General features: G+C 43.8%; 1 protein-coding gene across 3 annotated transcripts in view; it reads left to right on the top strand.

The window, feature by feature from the left end:
* The first annotated feature begins 6,673 nt into the window (after positions 1-6,673).
* Positions 6,674-21,703, top strand: part of CAMK1D (calcium/calmodulin dependent protein kinase ID) — a 203,596-nt gene continuing 188,566 nt past the window's right edge. For all 3 annotated transcript variants that reach the window (XM_021530987.4, XM_021530986.4, XM_021530985.4), the window contains exon 1: positions 6,674-7,463. In XM_021530987.4, coding sequence (XP_021386662.1) covers positions 7,372-7,463 — 92 coding nt within the window. In that variant the 5' untranslated portion in view covers positions 6,674-7,371. The remainder of the gene's footprint in view (positions 7,464-21,703) is intronic.

Raw genomic sequence — 21,703 nt, 5'->3', positions numbered from 1 at the left:
CAAGGCAACATGTCTTTGCAGGGAGGATTAACTGGACCTCTTCTCTCTACTTTGACTTCTCATTTTCAGTAGACTCCTCTTTTTGGGCTGTGATGGAAATAGGTAGCAAAGTAAAAATTTGTTGGGGGTGGAGAAGACTACCAGGCACAGGCACAGAGGAGTGATCAGATAATTCTCCCTTCCTGAGGGCATGGGCTGTTAACCCCACTTGTAGAAGACAGTCAGGTTGTAAAGTCAAACTCCCGGGAGCCAGGAAATGCTGGAATTAACAGCCTGCACAGCCACAATGTGGGCCTTTCTGCACATCAGATGTGAGGCACCCTTTAATTATCTGATCACATATCATTTGGGGTTATTTTAATCTGGCGAGTTGCTCCAGGCCACATTAACACACGCTGCTCAAACCGCACGCCGCGTTCGACGCTCATTTCCTCGCGAGCGCCTCTGCGAAGCCTCGGCGCCTGATCAATATTAATGCGTTTATCTGCACAGCTCCCCCGCTATCTCCAGCTGGGGAACGGAGCCACGGAGAGATTAAGGCCGAAATGATCAAACGCTCTTGCTAATTTTGGTGCTCGTTTCGCAGCGCCGGGGATCTGATCCTCCCCAGCGCTCGGCGTTTCGCTGTGCTTGCTGCGCCTGAGGCACGGCTCCCGCTGCCGTGGTCCTGTCTCCCAGGGCAGATCCATCCTGAGTGCCCCGCCTGGGGCAGCAGGAATAAGAAGGAGAATTTTTTAGGCAGCTCCTTTGCTGTGCAGATGAATTTCCTGCGCTGAATTGTTCAGAGCAAGGGAGAAATCCTAGGGGGAAAAAAACAAACAAAACCCAAGCAAACCTGTATTGGCCATCAGTGTGGGCCCAGGTGGCCAAGAAGGCCAAGGGTATCCTGGCCTCCATCAGTAACAGTGTGGTCAACAGGACCAAGGCAATGATTGTATGCATCACTGGCGAAGCCACACCTCAAATCCTGAGGTCAGTTTTGGGCTCCTCATGACAAGAAAGACATTGAGGGGCTGGAGCAGGTCCAGAGAAAGGCACCAGAGCTGGGGAAGGGTCTGGAGCACAAACCTGATGAGGAGCAGCTGAGGGGGTGTTTGTCCTGGAGAAAGGAAGGCTCAGGGATGATCTTACCACCCTCCACAGCTCCCTGACAGGAGGTTGTAGCCAAGTGAGGGTTTGTCTCTTCCCCCAAGTAACTTGGGACAGGACAAGAGGAAATGGCCTCAACCTGTGCCAGGGAAGTTTAGATTGGATATTAGAAAAAAAGTTCTTTACTAGAAGGGTTGTCAAGCACTGGCACAGGCTGCCCAAGGAAGTGGCTGAGTCCCCAGTCCTAGAGGTATTTAAAAGACATGTAGATGTGGCATTTGGGGACATTAGTGGTGGCCTTGAGAGTGCTGGCACTCGATGATCTTAAAGATCTTTTCCAATTTAAATGAGTTTTCAGTGTCAAATTGGAAGTATTTGGGAACCTTGTTTTTTTGACATTTTTGCAGCTTTTCAGTCCTTACTTCATCACCTAAAATTCTTTTAATATAAATATTGGAGAAGTAAAGTCCCAAAGTATTCCCTTCAAAACTCAAGTGTGTAAAGCCACTTCTGCCAAATTAACTAGAGAAAGATCCAGTTCTCATTTTTACCAGTACTTATCTCATTACATATCATTGATCTCAGCAGGTGCAGCCTGTTGGATCCAGAGCCAAACCTCCAGCTTCAGAGCCCAGGGACTGAGAGAGGAGGTGTGTGAGCAGGGTTTGTGTTGGCCATGCAGCTCTCTAAGGTTATGAAAAATCCAGTGATTTCACACTGGGTGCTTGGCACCAGGGAAATACCAAGATTTGGGACCCCAGAGCTCAGGAACTGAGCAGGGTGTGTGGTTTTGCCCTTTCTAACTTTTGTCCCTGGCAACATCTCCTGTCCCTCCTACCCCTGTCCTGCCCATCTCTCATCCATTCCCTGCTCCTTGTCTGTGTCCTGCCAGCTCTCCCACTGCCCACATCCATCATCACCCCCTTGTTGTTTCTCTCTCCTCTGCTTTGGCAGTGATAGGGTTTTTTTCCTCTCACTACACTTTTATATGACCGTGATTTACGACCTTGGGTTTAAGATTTATTGCAATGCACACATGGCACAGCAGCCTCTAAGTGATGTATTTAGCCTGGTTATTATTCTCTTACATAGCAATTTTTCCAAAGTGAAACAAGCAGCCTCATGTTGTCAAAACTATTGTCCTCTAACTTCTGAGGTTTATTCTGATTAGAATAAAACCAGGGAAGAGAAGCAACTTAAAGAAGTTGGCTGGCATCTGTAAATCTCACAAGTAATATAAGCACATGGGAGCTTAACCAGGCACCAGATGGTCTTCAGGCAATTAATTGCAGGTTGAGGATTCACATCTACATCAGCTCTTGCTCATTCCTCTTTATAGAAATGGTTAAAAACTTGACAGAAATTTAAACTCCCTCCTCCCTCTGAGAAAAGCAGCAATGGCAGAAACCATCTATCACCTCCTCTCCCTTGCTGTTGCATGTTTTAGGACAGTGTTTTACCTAGGATGAGCAAGGGCCTTAGGTTATCTTAGCCTTAGGTCATTAAAGCCTTAGGTCGACTGATCTAAGGCTTTAATATGCTTAAAGGTGGTGGAAGGACATTGATTATATTTAACCCTTAAACACCACAAACAACCATGTACCTAAGACAGGCAGAAGTATCTTTTTTGGCATGGATTTGTGTTCCTTTCTTCACATGCATCCTCTTGGTGTACAGACCAGGTCAAAGTCCCCTAAAATCACTGAAAAGTCTTAAATTAGCTCAAAGGAGCATTGCTGTTGGCATCATCAGCAGCAGGTTCAGCCTTCTGTTGTGGACATTCTTAGACCCAAGTTTATCTTTTTCTGTACTGAACTTGTGGTGTCCAAACTGATCTGGAAAACATCAAAACCCAACCATATCCAATATGGCTATATATTAAATTTTCACCTATGGTGAAAATCCAAAACCTGTGGTTCCCATCAAAATGCACCTTTCCAACTGCAGTCTTAAAAATTCCTATCCAATTAAAGAAATAGCAGCTATTATTTTTTTAAAATAAATAATTATCTCATTTAAAGAAACATTTGAAATTTACATTTAAGAGAAACAATTTTGTCTCTCTCTTTTATGCAAGCAAGTCTCGTAATAATTTTATTTTTTTATGACTAAGCATAATACCCAAGAGGATTTCCCCCAAATTTCCAAATGGGGCACAAGGTGGAGCTGCAGCATCCCCACCATTGGAAATGCCAAGGAATGCTGTGAGTTTGGATGGAAATACTACCGTGCTAGTCAGACCTGGCATCTCAAAAAATTAAGATCTGTGCTGCCAAATTTGAAGATGCCTTGCCCCATGATTTTACGTCATCTCAGGATTGTCTCAGAGGCTGCAAAGCATCCAAGATGTCATTTTGCTTTGAGTTTCTTGCCAAGGTCTACACTCGTGTATGACAGTGCTGCTATCACCGCCCATGGCAGCAGACCAGCACTAAAAACTGGCTCCTCCTATGTGTGTGTGACACAAATAATTCACCTTCTCACTGGGATTGGCCCAGTTTATTTCTGTCATAAGCAGAAAACCCACTGTCTGAGGTTGCTGCATGATAGGGAAGGCAGCAGATAACAGCTGTGGACTTGAGTGCTGTTTGCTTTACACTGCTGCTGCTCTGGAACTGGAACGTGAGGTTTTAACCCTAAACATGGCCAAGGACTTGTGGGTGCTCATCTCCTGAGCTTGGACCCAGCAGCTGAGCCACAGGCACATTTCTGATGTTCTTGCAGAAAAGCATCAATAGTGCTGATTTGTAATTGGAAAGGAAGATTATATTGTATGACTCAGAAATGACGTTGGGGAAGAGGTCTGATATTATGATATTTAAGCACAGGAAAACCAGGTTGTCAGTGGAAAAACAGATATGGCTCCTTTATTTATGCTCATGATAAACTGATTTGCACAGTGCCCATATGAAGGGTCAGCAGTGAACGTGGCCAAGCACAGCCATACCATACATGACCAGCCCCAGAATCAGATGGAAGGACCAAGCAGTAACAATACAGTTTTCAAACACTGCTCCAAAAATCCTATCACTTTATCCTGAAATAAAATATATAGGAGTCAGTTTTGAATTTCTCCCCTAAATTCACAGTATTTCCAGAGAAGGCCTTAAAAACCAGTTGGAACTTGTCCATCTGCAGTGTCAGGCTTTGGTGTTTGCTGCGTGGAGTGGCTGGGGGCATGTGCAGCTTGTGCAGCTGCTTCAAACACACGTCAGCCACGCCTGCTCATTAGCTGCTTCCTAATACAGCCCTTGGCAGAGCTGCAGAGCAGGCCCAGGTAATGGGAGATGGTCTCTGTGCAGCCACTAAAAGGGCTTGAGTTGATGCTTTAATGTCAGTCTTAATGCATTTGATTTTACTGCTCTATTGCTGTTCTTGCAATCGGGTTGTGGTAATTAAACATCGAATGCAGCCGTGCAGCTCCCCGCAGCTGCAGCACGCTCTGCTACTTGCAGCCACTCCAGAGAGAACTTTCCATGTAAGATTTAAATTTTTTAGAAATACCTGCTCTTCAAATAGCTACAATAGCTCTGCAGGAGCCTGTCAGTCAAGCAAGATTACAGACTCCCTAAATTCAGGCTGACATGACAGACTGTAATGACTTTGAAGGGGCTTTTATGGTCTATTGTGCCAGTGGTCCCTGCCAAACAGAAGCATCTCCTATACTTCTCATTAAGACTGTAATGGCTCCAGAGACTTCTAAACTACCAGTTACTTCAAATGTGAGTTATTTAACAACAAAAAAAGAGCACATTAATGCAATACAAAGGGGTAGGAGAAATAAGGAAAATATAATTTAGATTTTACACAATTTTGATGTTGAGAAATTGCAGCGTTGGCAAGGATTTGAGCAATTTTAAGTAAAAGTTTTGTTCGCTTAAAGCTGAAATGGAGAAGTGGATAGCACTGTCTGTGCAGTGAGACTTTAATGTGATGCCATAGGGACCAGTGTGGTGTCATAAATAAAAGTGGTGGATGATTTTGGGATGCCATAGCCCCAAGGTAAGTTACAATGCTCATCTTCTGGATGGATGGAGCTCTTTGGCCTCCACCATGCTGGAAGTCAGGGCAGACCATCACACTTGCCCTTCCTGGCTTCACAGTCTCTCAATCTTCTCCTGAAGGCAGGAGCATGGCATTTCTAATACCACATGATTTACATGTGAAAGAGAGAGAAAATGTCACAGTGGTGCTGTTTGAAGGGCAACTTGTATTTGGCAGTCAGCTGCATGTTTTTAGGTCAGTCACATCTTTCATTTCCCAGGTATGCAGTGGGGTTGTGAGGCTCCCTGGGGACTCCTGGTGACACTTCATGGTAGTGAGAAGATGGAAGTAAGTCAAGAGCGGAAGGAAACCAATTCGTGACAGCACACAAACATCCATCGGAGGAAATCCCAAGATGTCTGGGCTGTCCATGAGGCTGGACAGCCACCAAAGCATCAGAGGGATGCAGTAAAAAACCGCAGGAGCTGGCACAGGCAAAGCCACACAGGAGTGGCTCTGCCCAGCAGAGGGTAGCATTGGCCAAACACCCCAACCTGTACTCCAGATTTTCACTTTCATCCACCTACGAATCCCTACTTCTGCCACAGCCCCTGTGACACAAGAGGCACATTTTAGCCCACACTCAGGAAAAGCCTCACAGGCTGACACTGTGCAAATCCTGCTCATAAATTACAAGAAATCTTGAAAATCATCTTCCAGTATAGAATTTTAAGGAATCCGTTAAAAGACACAATGCATTTTAAACAATAAAGTGCATACAGTCATCTTTGTTTTAAAGTAAATGTTATTTAGCTCCTGGCTAAATTTATTTTCAGGTCCTGATTTGATGATCAGGTTTGGAATTGGTCAGATATGGGGCTGCCCCTGAGGCACCAGAGTGCCTGTATTGCCAACAGCAAAGCCTCTGATTTGGTCACCTAATTTGGGTGTCCCAAAAGAATTGCACTTTTTAGTGTCTTACATATTCTAAAACTGCAGCCAAAGACCTTAACTATAAACATCTCTCTGTTAGTGCAGACTATCATTTTCTCTGATGTCTGACGAATCCCGCCTGTCACCCCGCATCAAAGCTCAGCCCATGCCCGATGTGACGACGCTAGAGGTCTCAGTGTCGCTGAGGAAAAGCTGCTTTTAGCAACAATCCCAGCCACGCGTGTGTGTGACAGTGCGAGACGCCGCCGCCGTGCCGGGCTCGGACGGCGCTGCCGGCGGGTGGGAGCGGTGCCAGGGCTGGACCCGGTGCCCACCGCCGGCCCCGGCCTGCCCGACCCCTCTCAGGGTGCCCCTTGCTTCGAGGGCTGTGCTGGGTGAGGGTGGTCCTTGCTGAGGGATGGTTTTTTACACCCCAGGACTGTGTGTGCCTGTGCGAGGCAGGTGGGCACCGCTGCCTCCGCGCATCCCGGCGCAGACCCGCGCAGAGCCCGTCCAGGCGGCACGGCCGCTTGTGGCGTGCCTTTTTAATTTTCCTTTTTTTTTTTTCTTCCTGGCTTTCCTTTTTTATTTTTTTTTACCCTCGCTGCTTTCCCTCCCCTCCCGTTTGACGTGCGTGGTTTTGGTGCAATGCGAATTATCTTCATTCAGTCAGGAGGGGCAGCGCCAGGCAGCAGAGCAGCGGCGGGGCTGCCTCCTCCTTCTTCCTCCTCCTCCTCCGCTTTCTCCTCTTCCTCCTCCTCCTCCTCCCATTGCCATAACAACCACGCACAGCCGCTGCGCCCGCGGGGCCGCTCCGCACCGCACCGCGCCCGGCAAGGCTGAGCATCCCATGGGGCCCCGCACGGGGGTGGGGGAAGAGAAACAGTGACCTCCCTCCAAAAGAAAACAAAAAAAAAGGAGAAAGAAAGAAAGAAAAGAAAAACAAACAAACAAACAAACAAAAAAATAAGGACTTTTCGGCGGGGCGGGTCAGTCAGGGAGCAAAGCGACCCCAGGACGCGGGTGCGCAGGAGGACGGAGAGACGGGGCAGCCCCGCCAGCGGCTCCGCGGGGGGAGCGCGGAGGAGGGGAGAGAAGGGGAGGGAAGGAGGGGGAAAGAGAAAGTTGGGAGGAAATAGCCCAGGAAAAGTGACACTCGCGGAGCCCGCCGGAGCGCGGAGGAAATAAAAGCGGCGGCGGGCAGGAAGTGTGAGGAGGAGGAGGAGGAAGGGGAGAAGAAGGAGGCGGAGGAGGAGGAAAAAGAAGAAGAAACAGCAGCAGCCGCTGCCGCCGCGGCAGAAAAGAAAGCAAAAGCCGCCCGAGGGCTCGGAGCCGGCGGCGCGGCATCCGCGGGGCTGCGCGGCCATGGCCCGGGAGAACGGGGACGGCGGCGGCTCCTGGAAGAAGCAGGCGGAGGACATCAAGAAGATCTTCGAGTTCAAGGAGACGCTGGGGACGTAGGTGGCGGGGTTTGGCTGCGGGGCCGGTGGCGGGCGCGGGCGCTGTCCCTTCCCCCGGGGATGCGCGGTCGCCCCGCGGGTGGGTGCGGGTCTCTGCGCGGGGATTTGCGCACCCGCGGGTGCTGCTCCGCGCCCCGCGCATCCATCCCAGCAAGAAGTCGGAGAGACCTGGGAACACGGAGAAAAATTGAATTGTGGGGCAGGAGCTGGGCTAGTATCACCTCTCAGCCTCCCCCCATGCCCACCCCCCCCAAAAAAAAAAAAAAAAAAAAAAGCGATAAAAAGGAAAAACCCCGAGTGTTTTAAAATATTCATAGAAAGAGGAGACCGGGGAAGGTTTTTTCTTGATAGTGCAATTGTAAATAAATGCGGTCTGACTTGCACGCTTCCCCTAAGCCGATGGCTGCAGCTATTCGTGGACAGACGAGCAGAAATAATCGGAGTGGATTGGATGTGTTTTAGCTACGACGCTTAACTGTTGTTGGGCTTTATTTGTTTTATTTATAGTGGCGGGGCAAAAAGATTAGCAAAACGTTAGAGTTGGTTTATTTTTTTTTTTTTTTTTGTGAAGGCTGAGAAAAAACACGCACAGATGGTGCAAGGAAGCGGGGTACAGGCTGGTGCCTTTTTGGCTGAGCAAAGAGTTTTATTTTTGTTTAAACTGATTTTCTGACTGGGGATATTATAAAGGTAGGGAGCCGGGAGTGCTGAAGGAGCCGGTGTGTGTGTACATTGTAACTGGAGCGGGGTTGGATTGCGAGCGCTCCCCGTAGCCGTGTCCCCACCGCTCCAGCTGAAACTTCAAGCGTGTCTCGAAACGAAGCCTTGTTCATCCCGAGTAGTGCTTTTCCTACGCTCCGTGCCACTTCCTAAACACAGCTGAACAAGTTTGGACTGTAATATTTGAGTTTCTTCCTGCTTCCAAGGGAAGGCTCCCCGATAACCAGAGTATTTCTGGTTCGTGGGCTCGCTGGTTTCCTATAAACAGGCTGAGAGTAGGAGCCAGACTGGAGTTTAACATGGACGTGGGTCAGCAGCTCTGCCGTGATGGGCTTGATAGCGCAGCCCTCGGGAAAACACCGACTTAGCGAATCAAATTCATGCCTGTCCGGCTCTCTGAAGGAGCAAAACGCAGCGTAAGAGCCAAGTGTTGTGATGTATTCAGTATTCTGTCACCCTCACTGACTTTTTGCTGTGAGAATTTCATGCCGGGAAAGAAGTGCCCTGCTTTGTCACCTTAGGTGTGCAGTGCCCTTCCTGAGCAAAGGGGTGCAGGAGGAAAGTTGTAATGCTCTGAGATTTGTTGGAGCAGCAGGACAATTCACTGGGGTTCTCATTGTACAGCTCTCCAAGATCTCTGTGGCTGTGGCGTTGAAGCCACCTGAGAGGGTTAATTTGTGCTGCTGAAGAGGTTCAGGAGGAATTATTGCTGTGGCCTTGATCCAGATCCCACTGTAGTTAGTGGGAGCTGGTGTAGGTCCCAAAGAAGGTAAAGCTGGTCAGAGTTAATAGTTATGCATATTAGCATGGCTGTTGCAAATTAAAGTCATTAAATATGGCCAATTAGTGTCTCAAACTATTAACTGAGCCTCACAGTTTGGTAAGTCCTTTCTAATGGGAGTGGAAGCTGTGAAGTTTTCAAACTTGACTTAACAGTCAATTTAGAAAATTTTAGAAAATTAAAATAATTGGATTATGAACCTGGCCCCATGTATATAAAATAGAACTGTTTTCTTTTTTAGCCATAGCTGTATTTAACTATGAATATATGTGTGTTTAGCAGCCTACACGTGGGTTACCTTCTGGTTGTTCATTCCGTAGCTTACCAGTGCAGCACCTGCAGTTCCTGCCATGTCTGGTGTGACTTACCAAGATGTGAAGTTTCTAAAAAATTTAGGCCATTGCTGTGCAAATCATTAAAGTGCCTGTTCTATTTCTACTGAAGGCAGTGAAGGGAGGTTCACTGAGTTGAGCAGCAGATACACAGGGTCCAGGAGCCTAAATGATGGGAAACATTCTCAATTATTGATAAGAAAGTATTTAAATAGGAATTAAGCTATGTAAATATAAGTAGATTTAAAGTATTTGCCCCAAAACATTTTCCTCTGTTATTATTTAGGAGCAGGGTTAAAATCTGCTTTGATCCCTCCTGCACTGTAAAGCTGAGCTATGTTGGACAGCCAGCACTTGATCTCACTGGCTAATAGATTTTTCTCTAGCATGGAGTGAAAAACTTGGCATGTCACATGAAATGTACTGGATTGTAGTAACTGTATTTTGCATTTCTCTGCCATTCCATTTCAGGATGCCAAAGTGCTAAAAGCACTTTTAACAGAAAAACAGCTTTTTTTCATGCATCTGTCTTAACTGCCTGTGGTAAAATTGGCTAGAGAAAAGCACTAAACCCCCAAATCAGGGAAGAAAGTGGAAAAGAAAATTTAAAAGCATATTTTATTTCAAGTGCATTGATTTGTGAATGTTGAATCTATGTGTACACCTTATTAATGTTTTGTTCTCAGAAAAGAGCCTTTCATCTGAATAAAAGCTCTTCAGCAGATTTTTAACATGGGAGAGTTGAAATTTGCTGGAATTATTAAAAAGATCCTAAGTCAGTTAATCATTACATCATTTGGGCTTCAAGGAAACTCTAATGAGTACCCAGCTCTCCCTTCCAGAGCTGGAATAAATTATTTACACATCCCTGTAAATCTTGTACAGCCACACTGATGCTGAAATCGAACTGGACGTTATGCCCAGATGTAAGAAAGCAGCCCTTTTCCACCCAAAGAACTGTTTCCTTTGGTGACTGAAGTCTGTGTTGTTTGCTCTGCTCTGTGCTGCTGGACAATAATGTTCTTCTAAAGAAGTACCAGCAATGCAGTGGTTGGCTCAGATGTACCCAAACCTGTATTTACCCTGTTCTGGATTTATGCAGATATTAAGGCATGTGCAATCTTATTTTGGGGCTGCCATCTCTCACGTACAACAAAAGAAGAGTGTCAACAAAAGATTTTGATAATAGTAGTCAATATTAGTGTATTTTATAATACATGATTATTGGTATAGTTTATATGTTATTTCATTACAATATTTATGATGGTCCTGATCCATTCTTGGGCTGTGCCAGTCCATGTGGGACAGTGCACCACACTCCATATGCACAGGTTCATTGAGTGCCCCTTTTGGAACTGGACCTTTTTGCTGCTGAGCCATTGTCAGTGAAGTTACAAATCCTGAAAAGTAGCTAGGAAAAAACAAGCAAAAATAGTCAAAGATAAAATAAAATCATAGCAATGGGCCAGATCCTCAACTATTGTAATTTAGTAAAGACAGGTGTGCTTGAGGAAAGAAGAAGATCTGACTCTTGTCTCTTTAAATTTCCACAAATTCACCTATTGTAGCTCTACTCAGTTTCCCCTGGAAGACAAATTGAGAGGAGAATTGAGGGCCTGTATGGAGAGGAGAATTTCTGCCCTAGCCCTTAGGAGACATGACGTTTCACAATAGCACGAATCTGATGAGTGATTGCAGAAATACCACTTTTTTCCCGTCCACATTTAAAATATATTATGTATAAAGCATATTAACCCTTAGATTTTGACATCCAAGAAAGAATAAGAAAACCATGCCATCCAGTAGTCAAAGAGGAAGGTTCCATCACTTGATCTGCCTAATTAGATCAACCCCACATTTCTAAGATATCTGTAATTAGGCATAATTGAAATCAGAGTTCTAATATTTAGAAAGGCTCAAACTTAGTAACTATGAAAATACCAGTGCTGTCCTTAAAAATTATGTGGTAGATTCCTCAAAGCTTAGTAAGGATAACAGAGGGAGTTGCATAGATATAGCCACAACATAGTAAGAGCTGGGTGGGAAGACAAATACGCTTCAAATAAGTTTCCAGCACTTTCCTAAAATACAGTCTAGAGAAAAACATACGGGTGGTTCTGTTCTTCTTGGGGGCTCTGTGGTAATTTTTGGTTCATCTGTGTCACTTCCACGCTCTTACGCCATTTGATGCGCTCCTGGCACTCTCGGTGGCTCCTCCACACACCAGTACGTGCTGGTTCTTGCTGTGAGATGAAGTCACTCCTCGTCCTCCTCTCCCATCTCTTTTCTCTCTCACACACCCACGTGCCCACAAGCACACAGACTGTCACAAACCCGTGTGTGCTGCCTGCTGTGTCGCTGTCCTTCGCGGTGATGTTTCCCCTCCTCTCAGCCCCCTAAATTATCAGGCTAGCAAAGAGATCCGAGGGTTTGAGGGGAGGAATATCAGGAGATGGCAAAGATTTCCAAAAGAGGCTCTTACCCCGATATATGTTGGTGCAGCTCTCTTTATTCTGTGATGTCCATGGGGAGAGCGGGGCAAAAGAGAATGAACAGGAAATGTCAGGGGTCTGTATAGACTTTGGACAGGGTGGGCATCTTTGGCTCTCCACCAACCCTGTTGGGACAGGAAGGAGGGGTCCAGGGTTACCTTGATGAGAGTCACAGGGTCCCGGGGAAGGGGGAACAGAATGGCCATGAGCTCACTGTAACATCACAGTGCCTTTCCCCCCGTGCAGCCTCACCCCGGCTGATCCTGCTCCTGTGTGGCTTTGGGTGGTCAGACCCTCATGGGGGCTGTGCCTTGGGCCAGCCTTGGCTCCCAGCACTGAGAAGGTGCTGGTGGCAAGGATAGGTCCTGGCAGGGATCCCTCTCTAGAGGGGAGGTGCTGAGAGGTACCAGAGGGCTCAAGGTCTGGTTGCCTCTAGCCAAAGATCCTGCCTTTTCATCAACCAGGTGCCAAAAGCACTCCTGTTGGATTCACATACGGATCATTCCTTTTCAGCCATTTAAATTGAGGCACCATGCAAGTTACTCAATTCTTCCCTTCAGGTTTTGGAAGTTCTCAAGATATAAAGAAAGACGTTGATATTTGTGTTTTCATTGGCTCGATGCCCCCTGTGATGATTGAGGGATTTTTGAGTTTCTGCTGACATTAGCAGCAATTGCTGTCTCTCTTTTATGACACCTCAGTGAGGCAGCAGCAGCTCTGTCAGATTGTTTCATATTTGCCTCGATTCAGTATTTTCCTTTTTTTTTTTTAATTAAAGAAACATTTCACCTAAAAAAAATCTTCAGGGGGAAAAATGTAGTATCCCAAAGGGCTGAAGTTGAGGTGCATTTTTTCAGGAACAAAGCTGATGAAGCTGATGAACCACTGGAGCAAATCATGAAGGCAAGTGGATGTCATCTCCTCTGGGATGATTTTCTGGGAGCTCTCAAAGCTCTCAGGCTACAAGCAGCAGGAAAGTGCCTCTTGTCCATGTTTACAGAGGGAGATAGTTCATGGTCATTTCTGACCTTAAAATTCATAACTCTGGGAGTCTTGCTGTCAAACCCATGCGGGGTCAGGGATAATTCGTTCTAAGAGGTGCTTTTTGCACCTCTTTCAAATCTGTGGGAGGAGTGAAAGCTGAGGTCCAAATATTAATGTTTAACTTAGTGGTGTGAAACAACTCAGATGTTTTAGTTTGTGTATTCTATTTAATGAAAGCAGAAAAATACTGTTAGGACTCCTCCTTTAAGGTGACGCATTTTGTTTTAAACCAAGTAATCCCGTTTGCTATCTCCTGGCATAGATTTCTATCCAATGTGTTCTTGAAGGCTTAAAAATAATGAGTTAGTATCTTTTGATATAAATTGTTGCTCTTTCTTGAACAGTTACAGAAAATAATAGGTCTGAGGGTTCAGCTGGAATTGAAATGGGAAAGAAAAAAAAAAAGTAAGATGGCCAATGGATTTAAAGGCTGATGGTGAGGATTGGGAAAAAAATTGGCGGTCATTGGTGGGAAAGGATTTTTGACAGCTCTCCAGCTCTGGTTCACAGGTGCATTTCAGAAAGTGCTTGTTGGGGAAGCAGTGTAGCCTAAAGGCCAATTTTCTTTCATCATGTGAAATTAAGATTTCAAAATACTCAATAATCGAAAGCTGTCAGATGAATGTATAACTCTGAAGACACACAGTTGCTGTACTGTCAGCTCACATATGTGCTCATGTTTCCCTTGTTAGCCTGTTTGTCTTCTAGTTTTGATGCCTTGCCTCATTTTTTCCCCTGCCTTGTCTCTTTTTCTGTGGGTATTCTCTTTCAAGTATGCCTTGGTCCTGTCTGAGCTCCCTGCTGCCAGAGGATACCTGCTCACCTGCATGGCTGTGCAGCCAAGGAGGGTGCTTGACCAGCAAGGTGACAGCAAGATATTAGGGTTGCGTTGGAATAGACAGTTTGGGTTTTCTCCTGCTATTTTTTGCTTAGGAAAATGTGATTCTTGCCTTGGCCAACACTTAATCTCAGTTCTCAGGACTTCAATATAACAAATATGTATTCCATAAGTTCTCTTTGTGTAGGGCAAAGCATGCACAAAAACGTTGGTGTTTTTTGGCAGCCACAGCAGTAGCTGTCACCCCAAAAGCTCCCAACAAGCAAAACCCAGAGGGTGCAGAGGTGGTGGATGGAGCTGAACCCAACTCTTGGGAGCCCTACAGCAATCCTTTAACCAAAAGTCTCTTGTTCCCATCACAGCCACAACACAGTGGGTGTGAGAGCTCCATCTGGAGCAGCCTGTCTGCTTCCTTCACCCTCCATCTGCTTTCACACAGGAGCTGAAATATCTCTCTATGTATGTCTTCCTTCCTTTTTGCCTCTTTTTCTCTCCACCTTGGTGACTGACCTCAATTATTTTTGTTGTCCTTCACATGCAGTTCTCCTGGCTACGTGCAGAATATTAGTTGGGGTTACTTAATCCTTTCAAGCATCCAAGGATACAATTAATATTGAATAAAGTAGTATTGTTTTGGTCTGCTTGACAATAACAGGCATTTATAATAGGATTCTGAATTTATTGCCAGTAATGGTATTCACTTAACTGGTGACTCACAGTTTATATTCATGATTACTTAATAGGACCTAATTTTCTAGTCATTTTAGATTGCAGGAAAACAAGTTGGAACTAAGCGGGTCCTGTTAGTAAACAGGTAATGAGTGAAAGGAGGGATAAAAAATTCCTCGGGGCAGTGAGCTGTCATTTTCACTGGAATTCAAACCACCTTGCATTTCAGTGCTTCTCTGTAAATAATAATTAACAACAATAACAGTAATTTGCAAACATATGTGTGTGATTGGGCTGTTGTTGAATGACAAATAGTTGGCTTAGCAATCAGAATATGTCTCATTTCTAGCAATCATAGTGTTCCTTAAAACCTTTCCATCAAATCTTAACACCAATATTTTTTTTTATTATCTGACTTGTTGGTTCCTATAATTTTCCTACGAATGTTGTGCCAATCACTTTTGAAAAAGAAAGCTATAAATAACAGATTGTTAATAAACTTTTGAAGGCCCTTTCACTGATGTTTCCATGTTGAAAGCTGCATATTGAGTTTTATGCCAGAATTACTCACCAAACAGATTGTATAAGGTTAAATCAAAAGAATACTCTTAAGCAGATTTTTTTTTGGCTGAGTTAAAGGGCCTTTTTTGTTAACTTTTTTTAAACACTGGAAGTGCTAAGAAAAAGCTACTGGGAAGCTCTGTTTTGGATCTGATCTATGTGTAGAACAGCTGAGCACAGTGCTGGGGATCCTCTGTAACAATAGCTCACTGATTTTGCTTGATCTTTTCCTGAGCAATATCACGGGTCACAGTCAAAATATCAACAGCTTAGGACAACTGGACTGCATAAGATTAGTTCTAAAGATACCTTTTTCAAGAGTGAAGTGAGAAGAAGCAAATGACAGAAAACATGCTGGCTTAGTTGTATTGAGGACTTATTTCTATTTTTATTTTTGTTTTGGTTTTCTTATATCTCAAATTGGAGAGAAACCAAACAGTTTCAGTCTTCTGAGAGTCTCCAGGAGGAACAAAAAGGAGATAGTTGTAATGATGCAAATGAACAGGAGCAGCAACAGGGTAAAGAATGTGGCATCTCCCTGCTAGATCCTTTCCTTTGCACTTTTTTCTGCAGGATTCTTCTCATTTTCTTGCTCTTAATGCTCCCACTAATTTAGGTTGAGGATTTGAAGATACATTCTTCCAAACTGGAACACCCAAAAATTAGGAATTACATCTGAATCTTAACTCCAGTCTTATGCAGGGGACTCTCCTGCTTCTTTTAGTAGCGGGCACTGTGTCAGCACCAATGTCCTCAGAATATATTTATTTATATGTGATTCACCTAGGGTCATCACATATAAATTTTTTGTACTAGTTAAGGTTTGGAGATGCAAAGCACTGTCTCTGGGCTGTTGGTAACAGCGTGGGTGCTTTTTTGCTGTGTTGTTTCAGCTGCTCAGAGGAATCCAGAGCTGCCCAGAGCTATAAAGAGCTGGAACAGTCCAGGCAGTTCTTGGGGTGATGTGGGATTGCTCCCAGCAGGATCCCAGCCTCCCGACCAGCTTAAATAATTCAAAGGACCAAGCTTCAACCAGGCATGTTTTCCATACAAACTCATCAACTATGACCCTACTGCCCCACTGTGATGGGAAAGGGCAGAAATGATGGAACCTATTGGATGAAAAACCGTGAAAAAAACCCAAATTACATAGAAAATCCAAACAACACAACAGAGAGCTGAAGGGAGAGGAGAGCACTCAGAGGCTTTGCAGCCACATGGAAAACTCCTCTGGGGAAGGCACAGGTTGCTAATCACATTCAGCCATAGTTGAGAGAGATTGCTGGAGCACTCCTGGATAATCCTTCACTGTTATTTTGAGTTGGCTTGGAGATTTCCTCCCACTGCTCACTCTTGTCTTCTCCTGCCTCTCAGTGTAAGTAGCTCAGCACAATGTGCCCAGCCAGGAAGCCTGTGGTGTTTTGGAAATTTTAGGCATAGCAAAGTGCTTGGTGTGTGCTGCCAGTGGCACAAGACACTGTGAGCTCATTAAACTTTATTTGTGCTCTCTGCACTGTTTTCTTGAATAACACCTGTACAAATTCAAAGGCTCTGTCTTTCACTTTGGGACATTTTGTAGATGCAGCCTGAGCTATCTTAAGGGCTATCTAAAGTTCTGGGATCAGCATCAGCCTTACACCTCTGCTTTAATGGGATTTCTTGCCGTAGGGGTGTAATTACTTTGTTCAACTTTTTTTTTAGGGGAAAATCTGATAAGTTGTTAAGCTTTTCCATGGGCTGATGATGAGCATCACAAAAACACCACCTCCTTCTCTGGGTGTAAGCCATAGTGTTTTGAGACACCTTCTCTAGCATAATTACATAGCAACCTGAATATTGCAAAGCAAACAAACTCTCCCTCCCAAAATAAAATGTTCTCAAATGTAAAAAAAGCACCATGAAACAGTACAAACCCCTCTTATATCTTCTAGGGAGATACACAGCTTGTTAGCCAAGTTGCTTGAAGCACTATGAGAAGATGCTCAGATAAAAACATTAATGGAGCAGAAAAACAGTGTGGCTCCTTTTGGCCTAATGACCCAGGCACTGGAGCATAAGAGGAATAATTTAGAAGGAAGGGAAATGTCCCCTGTCACAGGTTTGAGTTATGCCTTTTAGGAAGGAGTAGGCTATATATTTAGGTGTCAGGGGAGAAAGTACCAAGAAATGAGCTGAAAAAAAATGGTTCTCAAAAGCACATAGACAGAGGGTGTAGAGGTACTGCAGGCTGCAGGGAGACTTCTGGTCTTGGACATGTTAAGGTGTAACTGGAGTAATTTTACAGGTTAATTTTCCTGTCCATAGCCACATAATTTATGTCATAGACATAAATTTTATGCTCTTAAGAGAGAGACTCTAAAAGAAAAAAAATCTCAGAGAGCTTTGTAGGCAAGTCCATTGAATGAGTGTCTCTGATGAATCTTGTATTTTTAATGGAAAGCAATGAAACTGATTAAAGGATTCCTGAGTAAGAGCTGAGATGACTTGTGCCCAGAAAGCAAACCTGTTCCCTTTTGCTGCTGTTGGAAGGAACATAACAGGCACTAAAACTGAGAACAGGCTGGTTCTGCAGGTGAGGGGAAAGATGAAAGGAGAGCAAAGGGGCAAAGCAGAGCAATGGCATTCTGCTGCAGCTTAATTGACTCTGGAAACTTTTAAGTCCCCCTCCTTGTTTATGAGCTGGAAAAATTCATAGACATGGGTCTTTTGAACAGGACAGCTTGTACTGTACCAGTACACTTCCATCATTTTCAATGACCACTAAAATGACTGGCAGCTTCAGTGCCAGTGCTTGCCCTGGAGATTGTGTGATGTTGTGACATCTCTGCCTTGCACTGCCAGTGGTTGTGAGAAAGGTGGAGGAGCCCTTTATATACATACAGGTAGATACAGTGTCTATGTGTGTGTATAATATTATATATATATATAATATATATAAATTTATATACCCTCACATACTAAAATTACTATTTATATAGTGATATATAGAGATATAGAGCCATAAATAGCACTTTTTTTTTTTGCCAAACAGCATGTTGTTTGGCCTAATTAATGACTACATAGACAATGGCTTGTGCCATTTGGCAAAAGCTGTTTAAGAGCATTGTGAATGTTGTTAATTTATTCTGTAATTTGAATTTCTCTTCATATTTGGGTTACATTTAGGGGAAGGCAGAAACTGTGTGGTGCCCCTGTGCTCAATTAGCTAATGGGGAGGAACCCAGACAAATGAGAAGTTAAAAGCACAATGGTCTTTCCTTGTCCTCCTGTCCTCCACCTCCATGTTACCTCTGCTACAGCAAATCCCTTCTTCCCATCTCTTGTCTAAAACCTGCAGTTTTGGCTTTGGAGGGTGCCTGTAATATGTGTATTTAGATGTCTCCTTGTGTGTTGGTTTTGTGGTCGCAGTAGATCTTCCTGAAGTCAGAGGGTAGCACACAAAAGCACAACTGGTTCTCTCTTCTTTTCTCTTAAATAATTTGCAGCATCTCAATGTTGCTCTAAAATTCTGCCTTTGATTTCCACAGCTTGGAATACTCCTGTGTGAGTCCAGAGAAGGACTTAGCAGCAGGCTGGAATAGCAGCATTGTACCCTTTTTACTCTCAGCTTTCAAACTTCATTATAAAGTTATAAGGCTGTGAAGGAACAGGTTGCAACTCCACAACAGAAGAGGAAGGGGCTGAACACATCCCACAGGACAGTTCCCATCTTTTGCCAGCTCAGCTGTTTGCAGGGATGTGCTGAGAATTTATTTAATGAAATAATACAGGTTAAAATAGTTCTCTAAAAAGGAGGTGGGGGAAAGGGAGAAGTACAGAATACAAGAAGTTTTATTTCTTTTCATTCCATAGATGCTATAAATCAGTGGAGAAGTCAGTTGGAGTTTTTTGTTCCCCTTCTGTGTTGCATCGTTAAAAAATCATCAACCACTACACTGAAATGCTCTGCAAGAGCGACTTTGGCAGGAACAATTTCTGCTTGAGAACAATAAAAAATTAGTAGATGCCAGGTTGAGTTTGTGTGTCAGTGGTTACTGAATTCAACTTAAGAGCTGTAAATGGAACCAATCATCATTTCTTAATGAGCTATATGAGAACAAAGAATCACAATGCTTGAATTATGTCATGTCTCTATCAGTGCTGCTTAAGCAATTACTCAGTTTGTTCAGTGGTTTGACAGGTAACATGACAAAAATCAATCTATGAAGCAGATTAAATGTAAATATGCAGCACCTTTTTTTTTTTGTCCGCCCCCCCCCCCCGCCAAGGAATGCCATTCTGAAAACTTATGTTTTATATCCTTACAATCCCTATCCAGTTATCTGTTCTCAGTGGTTCTGCTTGGATTAAGTGCTACATGGCCCATAGTGACATTTTTCACCAGATCATTTGTCTTTAATCCATCTGTGGTCTAATGAGACTGTCGTCTGGGCCTCACTAAAAATGAATGATGCATTTCTCTGTGTTTTTCACTGCTAAGCCTGTATTTTCCCAGGGTCCTTAAGGAAACCCACCCCTCAGCCCTTATTAACACTTAAGGTAAATATTTCTGAATATTTTATTCATTTGGCAGCTAACGTAGGAGAAACTTGGTATGAGTTCCCCAGGAGCTAAATAACAACCATTGTCCCTGGAGTTGATGCCATCACCTCTTTTAATACCAGAGCTTTCATCTTGCTGAAACAGACTGTGAATGGGACAGTCCCATCCCTGTTTGTAGTGGTGGAAATCTGCAGCAAACACTGGTAACAGCTGTCACAGTGGACACAGTGCCATGTTCAGCAGCAGGTGTTCACTGGTCTTACCCTTTTTTTCCATAAATGAGTCCTCAATACTTTGAATGAAGCTATGGAACAGAAGAGATAATTTTTCCCCCTTCAAAATGTTTTCTCCTCTTGTCGTCTTCATGGGGAACTAATAGATTTTTGTTCCCTACACAAATAACTCCTGAATTCCCTCAGTCCATTTGTGTTTTATATAATCTACAAGATGCCATTCACATACCTGGCTGTGTATCTCATCATGCCTCGTGTATTGTCACTGTGCTCTCAACAGAGATGTCATAACAACTTTTAGAGAATTGTGAGTGCTTTTCTTTTTATTTCAGTCAAGGTGACAGGGTTCCAAGGAAATTTTTAAATACACCAGAAGGCTGTGTTATGGAAAAGAATAGTATTTCTTAACTTATCGTTACCATGTGGCTCCTGTTTCTATAAATTTTGAGCAAATCACATCCTTACAAAATCTGTGATACTGAAAACTCGTATGCTGATATTTTAGTTACATTAATGCATGACATATGGACTTCCAGTATCTGGTTATTCAGTTTATGCTCAACATCTTGTATTCTGTGATGACTGCTGAAGAATCTGAATATGTCTGGTATTTCCTTATCTATTATTGGTGTTGCTGTAGTGTTTAGATTGTGATTTGTTGGCTAACTGTCAAATACTTATGGCTTCATTAAGAAACAGATGTACAGGTCTACATTTTGTTTTTGTAGCTGCACTTTTGACATATTGTAAATGTCCTTAATTGATTTTGTTCAGGATAATACCATCTGCTGGCATCTATTTCTGCTGTGGCTCTTGTTGGATACTTGTGTGCATCTTGGTCTATAAGGACAAATTACAGAGTGTCAGCAAGGTATTATGTCCACTTTTTTTTCTGAAATAAATGAGAGGAGAGTTTGAACATTGGACAACCTATTACCTTCATAATTTTTTATCTAGATTAATGCAGTTTATTACAGAAAGCATAATTCAGGCAAAAATTGGGACCTCTGTCCATGCTGGACTCTCTTAATGTGTTGTTGGTGTGTCTGCAAATATATCAAAAGTTGCAGATTTGGAGAAAAAGGGTCTTTGGCTTTATATTTGTCTCCCCATTGATCATGGAGGGATGTGGAATACACTTCTAGATCTTCCTGAAGCCTTTACACAAAACTGTCTAACAAATAGTCAAAATAAGTGATGGTAATGCATCACTTACTTGGTCTTGTAAGCCTTTAACATAGCTAGATGTGTTCTGATGTGAAGATTTTGGTGGCAGAAGCAGTACTGGGTATGCACTAGATGAGAATTCTGCTGAGGGTGCAAATAGGAAAATATGTGCTGTCTCCTTAAAATCCAGAACAAAATTCTTATTTTTGAGTAGCCCACTGTCCTGTTGGATTTAGCTGTCCATGTTCCACTCTGCCTTTCCTAGTAGGTAGGATCAGTATTTATGGTGGATTTTATTGCAGTTGCCGTGTCTGTGTCTGAACTGTGAAATGCAATAGAAATTCCATTTCCTGGCATTCCCTGTCTGTGCTCACGACAAGTGCAGCCAAACATCAAAAATTATATAGGTCAGGATTTATCTGTAGTGGCCTAACTCTGTTCCAAATAAAAGTAGTGAGAGTTGGCCTTTGATGTCAATGAGACAGCATTCATCCAATATTTAGATGCTCATGACCCCTTTACCTCTCCACACCTCACACATGCAGTGGTGACAGGGAAATGAGAGTCCTCCAAATACCATTGAAGACAGGGAGAGAGGGGTTGTGCTCAGTGCTTCAGTAGAAGTGGGTCACCAGTCTGAAATATTTGTGTCCCAGCAGGGCTGGATTGTCCTTGAGCTGGAGTAGCCTTTGCTTCACATGGGCAGAATTTGGATGAAAACTTAATTACATTAATTACATGGCTGTGCATGTGTGTTAGAGATCACATGAAAGTAATGGCAAAAGTACAGGTTCTCCTTTGACTTGCCAGTCACTTTCTTTGACCCAGTGAACCTGCTGGTCTTCCACTGCTCATATC

Source organism: Lonchura striata, chromosome 1A, assembly GCF_050655825.1.
Source record: "Lonchura striata isolate lonStrDom1 chromosome 1A, ASM5065582v1, whole genome shotgun sequence".
In the NCBI taxonomy this organism is placed as follows: domain Eukaryota; kingdom Metazoa; phylum Chordata; class Aves; order Passeriformes; family Estrildidae; genus Lonchura; species Lonchura striata.
Note: the sequence above shows the minus strand (reverse complement) of the source record. Positions and strands in the feature narration are given on the sequence as shown.